This window comes from Anser brachyrhynchus (genome assembly GCF_964034855.1).
Source record: "Anser brachyrhynchus genome assembly, chromosome: 4".
NCBI classification, from domain to species: domain Eukaryota; kingdom Metazoa; phylum Chordata; class Aves; order Anseriformes; family Anatidae; genus Anser; species Anser brachyrhynchus.
Window position 1 is genome coordinate 14,355,066 of NC_137698.1, and position 22,251 is coordinate 14,377,316.

General features: G+C 39.7%; 2 protein-coding genes across 16 annotated transcripts in view; one reads left to right on the plus strand and one right to left on the minus strand.

The window, feature by feature from the left end:
• Positions 1-19,904, minus strand: part of TECRL (trans-2,3-enoyl-CoA reductase like) — a 67,921-nt gene extending 48,017 nt beyond the window's left edge. For 3 of the 4 annotated variants that reach the window (XM_080591877.1, XM_080591878.1, XM_080591875.1), the window contains exon 1: positions 13,026-18,881. In XM_080591877.1, the coding sequence (XP_080448003.1) occupies positions 13,026-13,259 (234 nt within the window). In that variant the 5' untranslated portion in view covers positions 13,260-18,881. Of the gene's footprint in view, positions 1-13,025; positions 18,882-19,698 lie in introns of those variants that run through there. The other variant, XM_080591876.1, reaches the window with a different exon arrangement.
• LOC308195061 (uncharacterized protein) overlaps positions 1-22,251 on the plus strand; it is a 535,750-nt gene that overhangs the window by 505,975 nt on the left and 7,524 nt on the right. For all 12 annotated transcript variants that reach the window (XM_080591884.1, XM_080591886.1, XM_080591888.1 and 9 more), the window contains 2 exons: positions 7,468-7,545; positions 9,582-9,769. In XM_080591884.1, the coding sequence (XP_080448010.1) occupies positions 7,468-7,545; positions 9,582-9,769 (266 nt within the window). The remainder of the gene's footprint in view (positions 1-7,467; positions 7,546-9,581; positions 9,770-22,251) is intronic.

The window sequence follows — 22,251 nt, forward strand, 5'->3', positions numbered from 1 at the left end:
TGCCGGTGCCTCAGCACCCTCATGGTAAAGACATTTTTCCTTATACCTAACCTAAATCTACCCTCTTTCAGTTTAAAGCCATTACTCTTTGTCCTATCGCTACATTCCCTGGTACAGAATCCCTCCCAGTTTTCCTGTAGGCCCCATTTAGGCACTTGATTTTCACCGCTGAAGCAAATGTCACCACCTTCTGGAACTATAAGGGATTTTTTTTCTTTTCTGGGGAATATAAATTGAACTGCATCTTAACCACGGGGATCCATTTTGGCTCTAACGAGAGACTTCATGGCTGCAGCCAGACAGCAGATGGCAGAAAGCTGCCTTCCCCAGAAATTTTAGGCACTGTAGCCTCAAGTCTAGCTGCTGGCTAAAAAAGCTAGAAATCAACACCAAATAAGAAGTTTTGCACTTATGTAATTTGACAGCCAATGCAAATATCTGATATATATGCCATTAATGCTTAGGAGCAAGACAACATTCTTCCATTGACAATATGAACAGGCAGATAGCACGTTACGAATTTCAGTGATCTAAAGCTCTGTATTGATACCTGTGCTAAAGTGGTATGCAATGCTCAGATTTTTGCTGTCTCTTTCTTTGAGTTTAGATGAGAGTGCTTTCTTTTCCAAAGTTAAAGAGGGATTTACTGGGCACTAGAGAAGTCCATATTTGCACTCATGCCACACAACTTGCAGTAGAACAGCACATCTTCACATAGTCTGCATGTGCATTTTTTGTGAGGTGTACAACTGCTTTGGACTTGAACAGGAGAGGAAGGGTTTTTTTTTGTTTTTATTTGTCTGTTTTCAAAACCTCTAAAAATATCTGAAATTGCTTTCTTACATCTCATAATTTCACACCCGTGAAGTCTGGAGCCCTAAATCTGTCAGATAGGGATTCAAGTGCTCTTAGCTAGGAACAACTACAGAGTTCACAAGGCTGCAGACCAAACTTTGTCAGATGTCCTAGCATGGTACAGGCTTGGAGGTTTTCAGAGCTGTCATTAACAGCTCAAGGAAGGGACTGGTCTTCTCTAGTGTGAGAAAGGGTCATCTGGCTCCCTAAACAGAGTAAGCTGCATTACCATGGGGCCTGCCTTCCACAGATAATCAGCCATATTGGTTTCTGGTAAAGAACAGTAAAGGCTAACCAGTGCTCTGGAGAGCTGATCATCTCGATAACCCAAGGGAAAGTTAAAAGCCTTGGGTGTTCAAAAGTTGCCCTTGCCTGACAGCATCTGTGCTTACAGCGGCCTGCTGCAGTGAGAATATCCACAGGGCATGGTGTGCGCACCAGACACCACTTCCCCCCACATCCAGAGCTGGTGCTGGAACAACTATAGCTGAGGGGGACGGCGCTCCCTTACTACATCTATGAGCAATGTAGAGCTCATTAGCAAGAGCACTGCTGCGTGTAAATACATCCAAGCTGCCGGAGGCGAGGTCTGGCTTCAGTGGTGCCAGCTCCAGCTGGCTGGTTGGGCAGTCATGGCCTGGTCATGGCTCTGGGTGGCACCACGCTGTACCGGCTGCGTGTGCCCAGGGAAGGCCTGGAGCACGCATTCAGCCAAGAGGGCAGGAGGACATCTGTGTTGTCGGCCAGCTGGCTTGGACAAGGGCTGTTCTCTTCACTCGAGGCAAGCTGCACAGACCACAAGTAGAAAAATAACACAAATACCTTCCTTCTTCAGAATGGGCTGTGACACAGAGGAATTGCAGTGCCTTTTCTCAGGCAGAATAATGAGGCTAGAGACACAAAAGAATGAAATACATTTTTTTATGATCTTGATAATTCTGTGTCCTTTTTCTTAAAGACCTCATAAAACAATGGGCGAAGCTATAGATTCTAATATTGATCAACGTGAAGATGGATGCTGAGACATCAGCTCACTACTAAGAGTGTCCTCTTGGTAGACCCTTAATTATCTTTTGTTCTTTTCATTGTACATCAATACAAACTAAAGAACTGCACGGACTGGAACAGCATCTGCTCTTATTACCCATTGTGCTCTCTGAATAAAACACCCTGAAACATTTCACTGTAATTATTAGTCCTATTCTTCTTTTATCCTTTTAAATTATTTATGAAAGTGCTATAACCTTCCTTTTCCTCTAATTCAGCACTTTTCAAATATGCAAAGGGAAAACAGAGGGAAAGCCTACCCTTGGTTTATTTAAAACAAGATGAATTTCATTATAAAAGCACCTCTTAGTCAGCATATATCTTCTATGTTTGATGGTCAAGCCAGTTTTGCCCCCAACTTCTTAACTTGTAGTATAACACCAGGCTTCAAGTATAGCTTCCTAACATGTTGTCATTGTAATTAAGGTTCAAGACTACTTTTTCTTCACCAAGAAAATAAAAATGCAGATTTCAAGGGTATGGATTGCATTCATTACAATTTTCATTCAGAAAAGGATGAGTTTAAAACCTCATATCCTGTTTTCTCTATATCTTCATAGCAAAAATATTTTAACTTTTCCGCTCAAGGCAACTTTTAGTATTTTAGGAATTCAGGAATGAAAGGATCTTCTGGGTCATCTTTTCCATTTCTGTCCTTCCTCTATGCAGCAATGCACAAAGCATCACATTTCTTTTTAAGATTTAAAATACTGCATTAGAAACTTAAGCTATGACTGAAGGAAGAGCTCCAAGTGGAAGATATTATGGGAATTTGAAACTGCCTTTTGTGAGCGCAGGCTAATCAGATAGCTTTCCACTTTCATACCTCTTTCACATTTGTAAGTCAAGGAATTACTTAATGTGGTTATCTGTCTGTAATTGCATCACAGTTCTCATACTAAGGAATTATTTCAGCAGTTACAGGTTAGAAGAATATCAATAAGAATTTGAATAATACAGTTTTAGCAAACAAGTGGTCCTTCATTCAACATTTCCTTTTGAATGTTTTTTCCTCTTTGTGACATGCCAGTCTGACTGCACTGCTGAGCCACCTGCTTTCCAACAGGCATCTTCCGTGACTGCAGAAATTCAGAAATTCTGCGACTCTAGCTACTCATTAACAGCAGACAGCCCCCTCTGCAGCCAGGTAAATTTGTTCAAAAGGGTCACACCAGCTTATTGTAGCTGAGGATTTGATTCCAAAACAGATAACCAAGCCAGTGGAAAAGCCAGGTCATTTTCAAATTCAGCAGTCAACAAATACTTCATCGTTACTGCTCTGACACCCTGTCCTTGCTTGGGGAACATGCTGTATTATTATAAATCTGCAGCCATTCACAGAAAGTTAATCAGGAAAACACCCCTTCTAATTGATCTCCGTGTTTTGTGAGTTCGGCTTCTAAATATGATTACTTTTTCCTGTTGTTAAATTTCATGGACAGTATTAAAAATGGGTAGTGTGAAAACCTCCCTCAGCGTGTCACACAATGGGCTCTTTTGTTAGCCTGGTGAACCAGCTGGTCATGTCCAAAGGGATATAAATACCTACCACATTTAGACAAGTAACTACATATAGGGAAGTGCTGTGAGCAACTACACAAAGGAGTTACATGAAATGCAGTATTTTATTCAATAGATTGGAGTGAAAACTCTATACTAAAGAGCCAGCTCTGATCTCAAACCGGTATTTCCACAAACTGGAGAGATTCAGAACCATGGTTTAGCCCAAGCCTATTACAGCTATATTGCTTAGCAGTCTCCTGGAGATTATGTTGTCACCTGAACTCTGGCATATGAGATAATCCAACTGACTAACATTCCCAATGACCACAGGTCAAAATATCTATGAATGCACATAACTGCATGCTTATTAGGTGCAGTCATGTCAATTTACACTAGCCACGTTTGTCTCTGAACATGTTATATTGTTTTTATAGGGCTAGCTGGATTCTTAAAATAAATAAATAAATCCTCTCCCTTTAAAAAAAAAAAAGTGTAATACACAGGTAAGAGCTTTTTCTCCCTCTACTAAAATGAGTGAGGAAGTAAAGAAAAAGCAATCTATTAGCAGATAGAGGGCTTGCAGGCCATCCCTCAATTTACAGAGTTCATCACGTCCAACTATTTCTGAGCAAATCTGACCAGCATTGGCATGCCTCCATGCCTTCTAACCTTTTGTTAAAAAGAATTGAGTAAAGTTCCTGTACTCACCTTGAGAGCTCAACAACAGAACTAGTCAGAAAAGTTCTGTCACAACACTTTTCAACTAGGAAAATTGAATTGTTCTGGCAAAACTTTGGATGTGTAAATTTATATTGACTTCAAATTTTTAAAATGAAAAAGAAAATGTTTGTGTTGTTGTTTTTTTCTTTTTAAATCCTGTTTCAGGAATATGCTGAAAATTCATCTCACTGTGTTATTTTCAATCCTTTTTATTTCTCATCTGTACAGAACTTTCATTACTTTTGCATTATTTTATGACACATCAATCATGATAGTGTAAAATAATATAACACCCTCTAAAACTATGGAAAATCACCTGATAGGAAATAACATTCAAATAAATGAATGCACTATTAAATTGTAAAACAAATTGCACTTGAAATATTTATTGTGTCATGACAGATTGAAATATCCCAAAATTAATTTGTAATGCCATCTTTCTCTCACAAATTCTCTCATTGAAAAATTCAAGATCCATTTGTTTTCACTGTAATTTGCAAAGAAAACAACATCTGTGATATGCACTTAAAAAAAAAAAAAAAACACCAATTTTGACCAGTTCTTGCTCTTCTCAGGAAAAAGGTGGGGCTTAGGGTTTGTTTGGATTTTGACTGCCAGTATTAAGCATACTGCTCAGCTATGATATGATATCTTGATATCTGTCTCTATTTGTCTTCTCTTTTCTATCAAATGGCTGTAGAGGCTTGTGCTTGCTTCTTTATACCTATGCAGACTGCTAATGTATATAATCAAGCAATGCACCTAAGAAACTCAACCAATACTTAGCACAGGATGGTCATGAACTATACTGGGGACTGTATGAAAACAAACATGCGAACAAGATTAACCAACTCAAAGGAAAATTCACAGAACACATATTGGCAAGGTAAGTGGTTCCAGAAGTAGCAGGGCTCATGAAGCTTTATATTCTCCTAAGTGAGGATCCTGCCAGTCTTCTCCAGCTGACCCGTACCTATTCCCTGTCTCCTCTAATGTTCCCACTGGGCAAAATGATTGGTGATGGTTGGGTTCTGCCTGTCCTCCCCACTCTGAAACACTGTGCTACCCAGCCAGCAGCTTTTGTTAGGCAAGAAGGAGCTAAATAATCTTTTGAACTATTTTCTTCTCTTTCAGGAGTATTTATGTTCGGCCAATAGGTCCAAAGTTATGTTGGTGAGATCAGACAGAAAGATGGAGAGGCAGCCGGCCCCCCGTGGTCCATGAGGATAAGTATGAAGCTGAGAAGCAGAAAAGAATGGGAAATGAAGGTGATCTATAAGAACAATTAGATATCATCAGGGCAATGCGAAATCGAAATACTTTTCACAGTATCAAGTGCTGTGAAGAGATATTTGCTGTACCTCTAGTACAGGTTCTCTGACTACCAAAATTTGTTCTCCTGTAGTGCTGGAGCTGTATGTATTTAAAAAGGAGAGTTTGCATTTTAAGGACTTTTAAAAGCGCAGAAGTGTTTAAATGTAGACATGTATGCAATAACATTAATATATACTGTTAGATACTTATAGATCTGTTACTGCATGGCTCGGGTATTTTGTGAAGAATCACAGCACTAAGATTTCAGAAAGAACCTGAAGCGTATTCTAATGGACTGATGAATCATGGGCAGGAGTATTTTAATGCTACAATAATGCCTATATGAGATGACATTATACACCTAAATTTCCATCATGGGCTGTGCTGATTAACTATTAGACTAATAAAACACCTACAGCTCCCTATGGTCTTATATTGCTCCAGTACATTCATAATTTGCAATTATGTGTGAATTACCTTTGACGCAATAAGGCAAATGTGCAGCTGGGGTAAAATGTCATAACTTTGTGGGGAAAGAGGACATTTTCACACTGGTTAGGAATCTGTCTCTACAGATGTACTTTTGGCAATATTCACTGCTCTTGTAGAATAGCTGGCTTTTTCCATTGCCAGAATGGCTAATGTTCATGAAGAGCTGGAGCACCGTTGGTGCCTCAAGAATTCATTCTCTTGTTTTTACTGAGCTTTGAATATAGCTTTAATTTTTTTGGATTATCTGTTGTATTTCACTCTATCCCCCCCCACACCCAGGCTTAGACTTTTATAATTAAAATAAGAGATGCATAAAACCTGTCATTTAAAGGCACTCCTAAGCTTTGAAAATTAGTATCATCTGAAGCATCAGTCTTCTCTAGTGGCTTCTCTAATTCTTTAAACCGTCCCTTTACAAATGTGAAATGCCCTGAAGTTACCAGCTTCTTCCTTCCTCAGTCTCCCTCTTCTAGATAAACCAAAGGCCATTTCTCCAGGTATTACATCTAAAAAGCTGTACTGAAATAAGAATGGTAATTTCAAACAGAAATTTACATATCCAGTTGCCTCTTTTCATGTGAAGCTCTCTGTAGCTCTGTAGCTATATTGACATAAAAACAATGTGAATTTCTAGTAGAGTGGGAAGAAATGAATGTAATGCATTGCTTCAATAGAATTTGAATATGTTTAACTAAAAACTGAGGAAGAAAATACTACTACCAGCACCTCCAACAGTAGGAGCAGGCATAAGATTCAATTCTTATGGGCAAGAAAATGCATAGACTTTATAACATCTTTGTAAATGTAATGTATTTATTTGCAGTGCCTACCAGCAGGGACCAGCTCCCTGTTGAGCTGGATGTGGTGAAAACATACAGCAAAAGACACTGACACCACAAAAGCCTCCTTCCAAAAGAAAATAAAAAAGAGGATTTACACAGCAATGAGTCTGCATTCGGCCAGTTTGTCATCTCTGCTCCTTCACCTGCATTGCTGTGGGAATTCCTAATTTGTGGGACTTGGTATCAACATGTGGTCTTCTCGAGGAAGCCACCCTCCTTTGACACAGCTGGTTATTGAATTCTTTTGGGCAGCACTGGCACCAAAAACACCCCAGACAGAAGCAGGGTATCTGTAAAGAAAGACTGCTTGAATGAGAAAGATGATAATCTCAAAAATCCTGCCCATGAAAAGAGGCAGCTGTGGAAATGCATAGGCTCAGCTCATTCCCCACAAGAAAAAATATTACATTTATGAGATATTTTATAAATATTAAAATTACAAGATTTAAAAAAAAAAAAGTATACAAAGCAATTAAATATCTAGCTTGTGGAAAAGGACTTCAATACTATTCTTCCCTAGTAAGAAGCAAATGAGAAAAGTCTGATGTAAAAGGCAATGCCCTGGTACTGCAGTGAGTTTCTTTGCTGAGTTGCATTGCATACTTCCATAATTGCATTTGCTCCCCTTATATGAATGTGGTATGTAAAGAATAGCCTCCAAGTTATGATGTGAGAAGTTATTTTTATTTACTAGATATGACTATGCAAAAGAGAGCTGGTGATGACTGCTCTTTTGGCTGCCCACTTTCTGTGACAGAGATGCAACCTGCAGGTGAGAAGAAGAGATTTCTGATACTGAAGGTATTATTGCTGCATGCATCTGATTTTGTTGTCATGCCAGTGTAAATCAAGAGAAACTCCATTTTATTGTTAAACTGCAGTGTGCAGATACAAGGGTGCTATTATTTTAGGTGCTTTACAAACAGAAATTGTGAACATCTTCAGGCACAAACAGACAACCTTTTCAAAGAAATCAAAATGAGTCGTGCGTTCAGCACTCAGCACAAGGCCATGGACCTGTTGGGGTGAGTCCACAGAAGAGCCAAGAGGATGCTCAGAGGGCTGGAGCATCTCTCCTATGAAGACAGGCTGAGGGAGTTGGGGTTGTTCAGCCTGGAGAAGAGAAGGCTCCGGGGAGACCTTACAGTGGCCTTCCAGTGCCTAAAGGGGGCCTACAGGAAAGCTGGGGAGGGACTCTTTGTCAGGGGGTGCAGTGATAGGACAAGGGGTAATGGCTTTAAACTAGAACAGGGTAGGTTTAGATTAGATATTAGGAAGAAATTGTTTACTCTTAAGGTGGTGAGAGTGGAACAGGTTGCCCAGAGAAGCTGTGGATGCCCCATCCCTGAAAGCGTTCAAGGCCAGGGGGTTTGGTACTAGATTATCTTTAAGGTCCCTTCCAACTCAAACCATCCCGTGTTTCTATATACTGTGTTATATTTGACAGCAAGAAGTTGTGTATATAAGTGGATGGATTGATGCATAGGCTTGTATTACGCTGGGTGCAACAAAAATGTGTAAAAAAGGGACAGACCCTACACAGAGATCCTTTAATTTAAGAAAAATGATAATGCTCACATCACTTTTACTGCAGACATTGCATGGCAAGTCTATGCTCACAGACAGTTTGCTCCTGTAGTATATACTGTTAACCACAAGCATTTCCTACCAGTAACTCAGCTTTCCAAAGTCTGCCATCTGAGTTGTGAATTTATGAATCATGAAACAGAAAAAAATAGAAGTAAATCATGAGTTCTTTTTATTTACTTTCAGTTTTCCAGGTGTCCAGTAGTCAGAATAGAGAGGTGAAAGGTATCTAAAAATCTAAATAAAGTATTTTGGGATTTCCATGATTGCAAGAGATGGTGACTTAAAAAATAAATAAATGAATAAAAGTGGGTTGTGGCAAAATTGCAAGAGGTGACAGTGTTGTGCTTGAAATATATAAAGAAATCAAATATGGAAGTACCTGAGGTGGCGGAGAGGAGATTCCAGTGGGAGAAAGCACAGGATGCATGGAGGACCAGTGCAAGGAACAGTGGAGAAAGAATCTACCCTACAATCTCTGCAGTACACCAAGACAAGAGACTCTTTCCTACACATCTTAGGAAGCAAGTTCTCTTCTGTAGGCCTTAAGAAGTTTTTTTTTGGAAAGGAGTGCCACCGTGCAGCTGACAAAACCTGAGTTTGCATCTCCGCTTATAGCTTAGTTGGCAAAATGGGGAAGCACAAAACTACTGAGCTCCAAGACTTTTGATGGGAAAAAAGATTTCTCTGCTGGTTTCCCCAAAGGTGATTTATTCTGTAAAACAATATTGTGCAACACTTTCTGCCTTAAAAGCAACTCATGCAAAATTAATTACATTGCACTACATTTGAAGGAAAATACATTTTACTACAAGTTAATTTGAAGAAAAAAATATTATCCAATGAATGCTATAACAGAAACAGTTACAAGTTGCCTTAACAGAATTTATAAATCAAATCACTGCACATCGATAACCTTAAAACTAACCTACTTCAGGCTCTTGGAATAATGTACAAGTAAAACAGTTTTTGAGTAGCTATGTATCTTTCATAAGTTGTGGCTGGCGATGAAAAATGTGGATTATTTGTTTAAAAATACAGCAAAAAGAATTATTTTCTTTCATTTTTAGGACTTCATGAATTTTTCATGCTCTGTTGTTTTCTTAACCTTTTGGAAGTAAAAATGGGAGCCAGAATCCTTACGCAAACTGGTTTTCATTGAAAATATTTCAAACAAAAATATTCATCAACACTAAATACACGCCCTCTTGTTCTTTACAGACAGATGGGAATTTCATCAAGAGAAAGCCTGCTACCTGAGGAGCGGGACAGAAGGAAGAGTTGTGACTGTTAATGAAATGGACCCATGCTCCTGGATTCCTGCTGTTTCGCAGGCAGCGTGCAGTGCAGGAGGCTGCTCATGTGCACCCTTGAAACCTCAGTGCCTTCCGTGCCACTGCTGCGATCACGTAAGTGTGCAGATACCTTTTGCTCACGAGTCTGGTCCTAGGGTAATTGCTCTGAGCATTTAACTTTTAAGGACAGATGGATGGAGCTGTTAGCTCAGGTTTAAATTAGCTTTTCCTACATCTTCATGAGCCCTCTTTCCATCTCCCAAGGGTAGCCCTTTCTGTCTACACACTGCCGGTGCCTGCTCTCTGCCAGAAGTAGTTTGGGTACATTTTGAAGAATAACTGGGGAAAAAAAAAATTTGAAACAGGTTTGTGTTTCCTCCCGTCTCTCCACAGCCCCAAAATTTGAAGCCTCTTCTCCATGACATCTCACCTCAGAATTCATTTCAGTACCAAGAGCAAATCTGGGGAAAAATATGTTGTTTTTGTTTCTCATTTAAATTCTTTAAGTAACTCATCAGAAAAGCTCATCTGCACCAAACTATATGCATAATGTTACATCCATTGCAGAGCAAGTTGCCAGAGCAGGTTGACAATATTAAAGTAATGCTAGTTTTAAAAATAATTTTATGTACAAGCACACAAGTGCAGAAAGAATTGACAGTGAATACTTCAGGTTTTGCAGGATTAGGTATTCAGGACCCAGCTCCTGGAGGGGATGACTATGTGATAAAATATCTGGGCTTTCCTCTTCTACTGCTTTCTTTCAATATTTTTTCTGGCTTTTCTGACTCTGGAAAAGCCTGCAGTATGAAGTGAATGTGTCTTACACGCTTTAAAACCAATCTAATATGTATTTATTCTGTGCCTTTAAGCCAGTCTTCAAGACAATCAGGACTTTAGACTAACCACTCAGCTCAATTATATTACATGGCTGATCCTTCCCCAAAGTGTAAGGTGGGTAAGAAAGCCAAAGGAGATGATGTTATTCTCATTTTACAGCTGGAGAATTAATTCACAGTTACTTATGCCTGATCCAAAGCCTTCTGATGTCAACTGATTGCTTGAGATCACACAGCTGAACACACCTCTTCCAAATCCCTGACACTGCATTGAGCACAAGACAACTTTTCTTTCTAAATACCAAAACCAGTTAGAAGTATCATCACTTTGCAGACTTTACAGAGTTTCTACTACTCTGAACTGGATTCATATGAATATGCAAGTGTCTTGTAGCAACTAAACCTCTGGAAGCATTGGCTGGTATTTAATCAGTTCATTAATCATCTAATCACTGCCTGAGTTTCCATTAGGTGGAGAAAGAAAGGGGTCTTCTTAACTTAGTTGTTTCTTTCAGACTGAGACTGACAGATCTGAGAATATTACAAATACATTTGCTAAATCATAATATTCTGAACTACTAACAATATTCAATAAGAGCATAAATGTACACATTTTAAAATATATGGCTCATATTCTCTCCTATTATACATCCTGAGAAGAATTAATTACATGCAACCCTGAGAAATGAAGCTAATCATAATTATCTTACAAACAGAAAAGAGGCATTAGAAGTGTCAAGTTGGGTCTGTATCAATGTTGTATTTAATTAAGCAGAAGATTATGCATAATCCAGTGAAATGGTCTCTTGATTGCTCTAATAATCAACTGAAATGAGGTTCACCAGTACTAACAAGTATTCACTGAAGTAAGGAACTCAACTTCATTGCTTTCAGGGTTGCCTTAGAAAGGGTTTATTATAGCAAATTAAGGGACTTAGACATCCAGGTGAATCAGCATTCAAAATACAAATTCTTTAGGCAGTCTTGGAAATCTCTGCCTTACACTATATTTGTACCCATCCCTTGGGTACTGTGCCTAAATAAATAAATAAATCCATCCATAAATTAGGTCCATGCCCAGAAGGGCTGGCCATGGCCATGTAAATTGAACGTAGCTTCCTGAGCAGACACTTTCAGCTTACAGTTGCTATTGCTCCTCTGTGTGTATTTTACCTCCATCTGGAGAGTAATTTGCAATCACCACTCATAACTCTTTTTGCCACCACTACAGAGGCAGAGTCTATGTTTGGGAAAGGTGCAGAAAATGCTCAGGCTCATAAAATTCTGAATAAAAATTAAAACAGACTGCAGATCTTCCATGCATAATGGAAGGATTCCTGAAATGTCACTCTTGGCCTAATTCTGTTTCTGTTAGTATATATATTTTTAATGAGACTATACAAAAGTTTAAGATAAGAAAAATGCTCACTCTTTTCATGGATCGAAGCCTCATTCAGTACAGTGTTTAGACAGCCCTTTTTAATATTTGTATAAATATTACTCAGTAAATCAAATAATACAGATGCTGTCATTAGAACTGGTATTGACAATCATTAGAACTGCTATTGACAATCATCAGAGCTGTTTGATCATTTTGCACATGTTGCCCCTTTAGCTAAATTCAAAGAACTCAAAAAATTGTTGGCCTTTTAAGAATGAACAAATCAGACATTTGCCTTTAACTAGGCACACATTGCAAAAACACCCTTTAAGTGACGGAGCACTAGAAATCTGGTAGTATTCCACCCTGAGTGTTTCAAAGCCATTGAATTAAATATTGAAAGTAAAACTTATCCACCAGTTCCAGCTGTTGCCAGTGAGAATAAGGGATTTTTTCTTTTTGCAAAACAGTAAGTCTCAAAATTCTACTGTGTTACAGAAAATTCGTACAATGTAAACAGCTTAGGATTCCCATTTTCAATGGTATGCGAGAGGCCAGCTCTTCTGCTGAGGGACAATGAATCAAAACTGTAATGTAAATACGAGGTATGTTTTCAACTGCTGTTTACTGTGCTGTAAAGTTCTTTCCTACACAGTCATCTCATTCTGCTTAGACAATTTGAATGTAGTTTATATCTTTAATGATTCACATCATTTAAAAAAAAAAAAAACTCAGCTAAGCCACTTTGTTTAAAAATAGAAAATACAGCAAGAACCCATAACATTACAGAAATGCTAAGCTTTGCAAATGTATTACATTTTAATATCTATTCTGAAGCAGACATTTAAGTATCATGCTCGGAAATCATCAGTGTAATTTAAGCGTTAAGACGTTAAGAGACATGCAAAGGACATATTTTGAGTCCAAAGCACAGTCTGGTCTAAAAGAAATCAGTGTTGGTTCATTTGTAAAAATCCTAGAAGAAAACAGACAAGGATCGTGACTGAGCAGAAGTTTTGAGTATCTCCCAGAGGGAGGAATGAAAGTGTTTCCATTACAGAAGAAGATCACAGCAGAGAGAAAACAGAATCCCTGAAGTGGCACTGCATGTACTAGGCACATCCCCAGCATGCTGGAATAATACACTCACCTTGTCCACAATGCAGATCTGCTTCTTGCTTTGCACATCAAGGATTTCCACTTCAAAGTAAGTAATTTTTGAATGTTTGAGCACTGGTGGTGATTTGAGATGGCCAGCAGAGAGCACAAGCTGAGAAAAGTTGAAAAAAGAGCGTGTGTTATTGTGGGACATGGACAGAGTTCCTCCATGAGCTGCAGGATCCCTCTTGTGTTCGGGGGCACCGAGTTTCTGCCTTCTGAGCATTGTGCGACCCAGCAGTAGTGACCGTCATATCAACAGGGGACAGTTCCAGGGGGAAAATGTTTCCTCTCTGCATCAGTTAAATACAATCACAGACTGATGAGACATGAAAGGTCAAGTGGCGTTCCATTTTAAGAGTACTGTCTTATTTAGCAGGAGTGAAAACAATGGCTCTGTAATCCGTGTCTATATTTAACCGACTATTGTGATGTGCTGTATTGCTGCTTTTTTTTTTCCTTTTTATTTAAACCATCATTTGAAACAACACATTATATTTATTCCCTAATGTGAGAAGTCTGACCCTGAAATTCCAGAGCACCGGAGAAATCAGAAATGAATGCAGCAAATTGCACTGTTATCAACTGAGACAGCTGTTCAAAAGTGCCCACAGATAGGCATACATATAGGTATGTGCATGTGTGTACATATATATATGTATATATTGTGTGTGTATGCACACCCGTAATATGTAGCTGTAAAGCACTGTCAGAAATCATCTATTCCGAAAATATTTCCTCTTTGTCATGGAGGCCCCAAGCACTTGAAATAACAAAATGCAAGGAGCTGATCAGCAAAACGTTGGGGTTGCCTGCAAATATTGAGAGCATTTTGTACCTGTTTGTATTTAGTACATGAACTGGCTGTTACTGAATAGTGTAGAGGTTTCCTCATAGCTCCACCAGGGAAACTCAGCTGAAGTAACGGAAATGATAACCATAAAGACACTAATTCAGGGCTTTGATCATTTTTCTATTTTTTTGTTCTTTTCACAATGAAAGTCTGCAGAAAAAAAAAATAGCCTTAATTGTTATAAATAAGAATTTCATTAAAACAACATGTATTCTCTGAAAGGGCTTTCCCAAGTCTTGTTTAAACTTTATTTTTCCTTTTAGGGGTTTTTATATGATTTAATGATAAATAGCAGCACTTTTGCATCCTGAGATTCTCCCTAAATTTCCCTGAGCTGCCTAGGATTACAGTGTTAGAAGGCCACCACAGATTTCTGCAGACAAGCATAGAGTACGTTATGAATACATTTCTATATGGCAAAACCTCAGGAAAACTACAATCACAAAAATCGTATAGGTTCATGACACCAAGAAATTTTAATTAGGTGGAGAAAAAACCTTCAACAAGATAAAGGGGACTACACAACTACACCCCCTCTGGGAGATGGGGGTAGAATCAGAACTAGTCTCTTATCTTTGATTCTACTATTGCAGAAAATTTAGTGGTCACCACGTCTTTTCCAGCGGCACATGACAAGAAGTCCTTTGAAATAACTGAAAAAATAATTGGTAAGTTTTTGCAGAAATTAAAAAAGAGAGTGAGGGGATCCTCCCCAGGGAAGGCCATTTCCCAGCTGAAGCTTCTCTCCTGGAAAAATTGTCACATATGCTTACCTTCATTTGCATGAGTGTAGTTGTTACTACATCAAGGAATAATCCATACTACATGCAATTTATAAATGTGCTTAAGTGCTGGAGGATCCGCCTGCATACATGAAATCTGTGTGCTACATATAGACATATGGAAAAGACATACGAGAAAGAAACAGCAAATTATCAAGGGCTGAACTCATGAGCAGGCTTGAGTTCAGTGGTGACAGGACTGGGCATTGCAACACCAAGCAGTAGTCTAATTTATTTATGATTCTTTAGCCAGTTGTTCTGACTAAATAGGCTGGCCCCAACTGATAACTCAGATGCTACATGTCCATATGACATGGCAAACTTTTGGGTAGCTAAGGTCTGAGAAAAGCCCTATTACTTGTTGATGCAGCTGTGCAGCCTTTGAAATGCCTTTGTTGACTCTGTTAGTGGAAAGCGCTGATTATGGCGATGCAGAAGTATAATACCAGTTAGCCAGTATCAATAAGGATGAAATTTTGGCTATACTGAAATCAGTGTTTTGCCAGTTATGGAAAACAAATCAGCATCTAAAGAAAACGTTGTCATTAGACTTGTACATTATATTGTGATCAAAGAAGTATGCCTGTCTCTGAGTCTAGATGAAAGGTGTGAAAGGAACCACAGCCCTGATAGATCTGATATAGCAAGCAGAGCAAATTTGCAAAAATTTTGGTACAAATTGGTCAGAGTGTGGAGAATGACAAATTATTGACTGACTGTAAGGGCCTTAATAAAAACAGACAGGTAAGATCACAGAACACATAGGTCCTAAATTGTCCTGAAGTGTGAGATACACTTATTTCAACCGACTACTATAAGGAAATGGTATAAATTGCTGAACAAGTGATGACACAAACTGATATAATACCCCCTTTTAGCCTTAAAATCTATGAATCAGTCAGTTGTAATATTGGAGGTCTCTTCCAACCTAGATGATTCTGTGATTCTGTGGTATTAGTATATCTCTAAAATTATTTCAATTGAAAAGCAAAAAAGAACAATATCGATAATTAAGACTAATTTCTGTGCATATAAGGAATTGGTGTTGCAGTCATTACTGTGGGTATATTTATAACGTTATTTAAAATGACAACATCTGAGCTGCTTCTTCTGAGAAAAAAAAAAAAACCTTTTGTTTTCCTGCAGACATTTAAATGGTCAGAATTTTATTACTGACCAATGAAGATGTCATGAACTTGAATCAACTCCAGGAAAATGCTAAAAAAAAAAAAAAAAATCCAATATAAGCTAATGATATGCAATTTTAATATTTTGATTAAAAAGAATCTTTAGAGAGCCAAGTCCTTAGCTAACAGTAACTAGTAGGGTTTCCCTGAAGATAACTGGCCCTTTCTTCATTGTTTTAAATTATGGATCTAGGGTTAGACTGTAGCACCGTTCCTGTACACAGTGAGTGGGGTGGGGACTGACTGAAGGCAAATATAAAACTTGCATATAAGGTGTCTGAGAGCTACTCTACCAAAAATAACCAGGGATAGAGTTACCACCGCTAACCTAAGCTCTAAAAGAGAGGTGCATAAAAGCAGTGGGTATTTTGCCATCGATGTGCCAAGTACTGCACTTGCTTGCATGTCATCAATGGGCTTGGTTTTCCTGGCTTGATGTGAAGTAACTCAGCCTGTTCTATGTATAAGTGCACACAGAAGGGAAACATTAATTACTGGACAGAAGGCACATCTTCACTTTCAGTGCAGTAGATGTACCTTGCCTCAGACCCCAATGCTGGAGACAGAGAGTCCCAGTGCAGAGGGGCCAGCAATCAGCCCGATGGTGAGATTTATTGATCAGCATTACATAGGTATGAGCTGTTAGCACAGCAGCTTCTGAAAGCTCTGGTAGGGCTAGTAGCCAACAGACCCTGACTCCTTGACCTCAGCTTCATTCTGGGACTCTGAGAGGAGTCAAAGAGCACTCAGCAAGAATTATATCATCTCTGACAGCTTCAACTCGCGCACAATTTCCTGCCATATAAGGGGCCGATATTTTCAAGGGGCCACGCAGATGGGCGTAACTCTCATACTGTGGCTCTACCTCCTCTCCTCACTTGGCAGTTGCCTGACATGAGCCATTTTGCAGATGGGCAGGCACTTTGTTAAGCCATCCCTCTGAAAGGCACTTTTTTTTCCAGATGCGGCAGGGCCATTATTTCTCGTTTACTGATCTGCTGATGTTTTCACAACACAAGCAACAGCTGCAGTTGGCTTTTTGCAATACTTCTCATACAGCGTCTTAAACAAGCGTCAGGCTGTGCAGGCCATGACAAAATGGGTCACAAAGTGTTGGGCAGGGGCAAGGACTTGGCATTTAGTTTCTGTTTAGGACACTGATTGTCCTGTGTGGTTAGGGAGCTGCTGTTTCTCTGCTGTCCCCTTCTCAGACAATATTCCTTCTCTTGTGATGCTCCCTTGAGCTGTGCCTTTGTAGACAGCCTGGAACAAAGGGATCTCATGAGATCTCAGATGGGTTCTGAAGGTGCCTCTAAAGTACCTTTTCACCTTTGGTCATGTTTTGTACCCCTTCTTCCCCACAGAACTGATCACCTCCTTTCGGTCTGCAAAATGTCGCCTGTTAAGTCAGCAGCACAGGACCATCTCTGTCACTCCAGGCGCTTGTCAGCAGCCCCTCACACATCACTTTGTTATCTTGTGCACTCTGCATGCTTGGTGGAAGCAAGGTTATTCACTTCCCACTGGCTTCATGATGCCAAAGAAATGAACAATGTGCCCAAGTCACAGACTCCAAAGACCCAAGTATTCGGTACTATAGGTACATGCCACTTAAAGCAGATTCCCAGGGTCACACATACACACCTTATTTCCTCATTTTTAGAGATTCTGCCACTCCTTTTGCTGGGGAAGGAGATGCTGAGAACAACTGTGTCGCAAACAAGCAGCAAGACCTCTTCTAAAGGAGATCCCAGCTGCTGTGTCCAGGTGGTCCACATCGTGCCCCATGGCCTCACCACCTTCATTTGGCAGCCGTGCAGCCCATAGGCCTGGTACTGTGCTTGATCTCATTAGAACTGCTCCACATCTCGAGTTTGATGTGCTCAGAGCTAGGTAGGAAGGTAGTTGTGCAGGCTCTTTTTGCTCAGCCGTCCAAGGAGGGATTTAAGGACCTGATGCGAAAAAAACATTTGAAAAAACATTTGTAAAAACAGTAACAATAATTTGTTTGTCTGGCTCCTGGCTTCATCTGGCTGCAAGTTTAGGAATAGGTTTACTGAATTATTTTGGGAGATAATGCTTTTAAACATCGCTTTGATTCTGTTACTCATATCACATTAATAACAACTAGAATGCACCTCTGAAGCAGAGTAGGAATTTACACATTTAAGCCTGGCTGTTAGAAACAAAGATCTAAGATTGCAGTGTATTGTAGAGGAAATTTGATACCATTATTCCCAAGAGCCATTTTCTCATGTAATTAAAGGCTGCATTCTTGGGGGGTGGGGAAGAAAAAAGAAAAACCTGCACGAAGAAGCTCTGGGACTTCTTTGCTTGTACGTGCCTACGTTTGCAGCCCCAAACTGAATTTAAAATATTCTGCACACACACATGCAAAGACACTTAGAAGAAGCTCTGCAGTGGTACTGCTACAACCACTTGGTACTTAAATTTTCTATTTTGAATCTAAATCTCTTAGCAAATAAGAAATGGACAGGAAAGAAAAGCACAGTAGCACTGACTCTTTAACACAAAATAATCCTAAGGCTATTTTAAATAATTCTAAAGTCTGAACCAGACCTTAGATTTATTGCTAGGGAGGGGCAAAAGTGATACACCCCCACGTTCCTCCCCTTCAGCTAAACTGGCGGGGCTCTGCAGCAGATGATGCCAACCTTTCTGACCCTGTGAGCAGCACAACATAAACATCACACAACCAAAAGCCACACAGCTCACAGTGCATCCTTCAGAGGCTGTGGGAAGGGAGAGCCCAGGGACCAGCTTGCCAGCAGGGCCTGGAGATCTCCAGTGCTGTCCCAGCCCAGCAGGAGGAGGAGGTTTTTACGACTCACGACCACAGCAACAGAGTTTTGCTCCCTGTTTAAAATCTCACTCCAGTGGCTTGGCTTTACCACTCTGGCTTTGAAAACTGACTTTAAACTTTGATGTGTGTGGTATCAGCTACTAGCAAATCCGCAATATAAATCAAATCCAAACCCGGCACTCATTTTATCCCCCACAGACATCCGCAACAGACCTGAGAGAAATAAGCACAGCCAACAGACGGGTACGGTAATCCTATCTGCAAGAAGTACAAAGTGAAACCTCCGCCCCCAGCCCCTCGCACGCAAACACACACCTACTTCTCTACCAAAATATGCAGAGCGTGATGCAGAGCTCAAATCTGATGGCAGTCAGTATAAATTGTAAAAGACAGCTGTTGGGCTGCAGCAATGGAGAAGCCAAAGGAGATGCTCCAAGTGATGAAGAGGCCCAAAGGAATTATTGTAGGTGACCTGCTAGATCAATCTCTTAATGTTATTGACAATAAATAAGAAACTATTCATCTACATCAACATCTACAGTTGTGCAGTTTAGGATTTTCAGTTCTTTTGTAATTCAAGTAAATCAGTGCAAATATTGATATTCCTGATGTTACTCATTCATTATTTGAGGCATGACAGGGTCTTTTCCCCAAAATACTAGGTATTTGGAAGTATGTGACCGTGAAATACTCCATCGTTTTTTTTTTACTTATCCATTCTGTTATTCTTTTTCACTTGGGTCAGTGCGTAGCAATTAGAAACAAACAGGAATGTTTTGAGAACTTGGCTTCTAATGGTCTAAAAACAACGATGCTTTTTTAAAACAAAGTATGGTCTTGGCACTTAGCAGACAGTCAGAGATGGGGGACTCAGCACTGTACATGTTTTGAGTTTTGTGCTGACAATATGCTTTGCCCTAATAGTTTCTTCGAGACAAAGATTAGAAAGCAGTCTGGGGAGATAAAGAAATGTCACCCAAGCTTGCTCAATAAATACTTACGAGTAAAATTGCACTGACCTTTACCGGCAGTATGTTCCCTACAGCATTACACCACAGCCTTTAGCATCTCCTGAAGCAGCCTTTGCCCTTTCAATGACAACAAGTGTTTCTATACATTGGTCTTAATACTGGTGCGATGTTCCCTTACTCCATTGTCAGCCTACCTAAAAAAAAAAAGGCACCTCAGTTATCAAAGGTTAGAAACTTACTTCCAACTGTTTGACTTCGTTTCAGGGTCTCACAGCAGGCTTTGGGCACTGTAATGTGCAGTTGCTCCCTTAAGGAAAGCCACTGGCTTGACTTCTGTAACTCAGTGGTGTGATGAGCTCCCTGCCAGTCTCTGCACCCCAGCAGCAAAGCAAGCAACAAAGCAGCACCTACGTTGATGAGAGTCCTCAGAGCATGGACAGACAGCAAGTTTCCCTGCATTTCGTTGCATTTTCAAGCTATCGTGCCACTTCATGGACTAAATAGAGAAGACTGAGTGGATTAATGTAGGACAGGTGCTGATACCCTGTACTTTGCAGCAGTGTAAGCTTACTTCGTGTCCTCACTTAATTTCAACTGAGTATATTACTGACAGCATTTTTTAAACCCCCCTCAGAGAACACATCCTGACTGGATAACGGATTGTAATTTCACAGGGTAAGATCAAGTAACCACATTATCAGAAGCTGATCAGCCACTAAGTAAGGATGATGAAAAGAAATACAATAATGCAAAGCCATTTCCCACAAATGGCAGCAGTACAGCACTGGCAAATCCAGGCTCTTATGACTGAGATTAAATGCATCTTTCTTTTGTGTAAAACCATTATGTGCAACGTGAAGTTGGAGTTACTTGGAGTAGTTTCAAGAAAACAAAATGTTGTTCAAATATGCAGTTTGCATTGACGCCGAAGCAATTCCAAAGATTTATTCATTCGGATGGAAAGGTTTTGATGGTGCGAACAATCTGGTCTCTCTAATAATTTCTGACCGGTAAGAGAGAAGAAAAGCCTTGGCTAGAACACCTGCAGCATTCGAAAGGAATTATTTCAGCAATAAAAAATATTCAAAAGGTTTTATTTGCTAATGTAGAATATAAAAAAATCCTGAAACCTCAATAATTGGCACAAAATATAATAATGTTTTTTGTTTTTTTCAGACTTTTCTATCCATAGATATGTTAAATGGTTTACAATGGCAAAAAGAAACCTAGCTCCTGTTTTAGAATCTTACTTTTTATCTGAAGTTCTTGGGGTGATTGGTCTTTTATTACTTTTTGAAATGTTATGTGTTATTTCTTCTTACACAAGAAGCCAAATCGTTCTTAGTATTTTTCATTTCAGGGCTTCATTAATTGGGTTTCTGAAACATCTGTCAGCGTAACCTCCTTCTTTCACAAACTTCCAAGTTTTCAGAAAAGTTGCCATTTAGTATGACATTTTTAATATTCAGTCTCAGCCTGAAAATTAATCTTGAGCTAAAAGAAAAATGATCAGTCCTTTACTTTTACATTTATTGACTAAAAAATATATATATATATTCTTGTGACATTTTTCTCTCAAAGCAGGATGATTCTGAGAAACAGCAGAATTCCTGAAAACTTGGAATTAGACAAGCGAACAAAAGAGGATTTTATTTATTTCGTTCAATCAGTGCCAGTGCCGGTTTTTCTCAAGCTTGAAATGTTTGGAAAAATGCAGCAAAATTAAAAAACAAAGGCAAACATGCTCATCAAATTGAATTACTCTGGTTTTTTTTCTGTTTCTTCCTCCTGTTTAGTCTCTTCTGCCTACACAGCTACAGCTCCCACCCCCCAGCTTAGTGCTCTTCTTGTTGCATACATATGGGACGTAGAAAGATGTTTCTCCTGAGATCAGACCGCTTTCCTGGCAGGGCTAGGGCCCGGTCCAGCATGGGAAGCAGTGTTCAGACTGTTCTGCTGGCAGTAGAAGTAGGTGACAACAGCCCGGGCGTTGCCTGCAATTTGGCAGCATTGCCCTTTAAAGATTACCACCTCATCAAGCCTGCCATCTTCACAGCACCTGGGGCCACCACATAACCTGAAATAAAGCCTGCTGAGACACCCTCCTACCCTACGCAAGGTACAACGCTGAATGACCCTCCACGACCTGCCTGTATGCGCTCCAAGCCTCCTTCAGTGCCACTGCTGATCACCAGGCAGGAGTGCAGACACAAAGAAGTGTGCCTTATGGTCTTACGCCACACGGCATCCTGGAACTCGGAAGTTGAACGCAGAAGTTGAGAAGAACAGGGCTTTAAACTTGAGCTACATCTGAAAACGGTACTGTTAGCTCCAGAAATGCTTCTGTGGCTTCTCATGAAACACCTGTGTTCATAGTGAGAAAGCATTTTCCACCTGTTTTTCTATTGCTGACACATACCTGTTTATTCACGCTTTATCACAAACGATGTTTGCACAGAAGCATTTTAAAGCCCAAAAGATTGCTGCCTGTACAGCAAAGTTGGCAGGGAAGAATGCACTAATTTGTGTGAAGCTAACGATGCACAGGCTTCCCTCATCCTTTTGCAAATCAAGAAGGAGAGAGACTTGCTGTTTGTATTA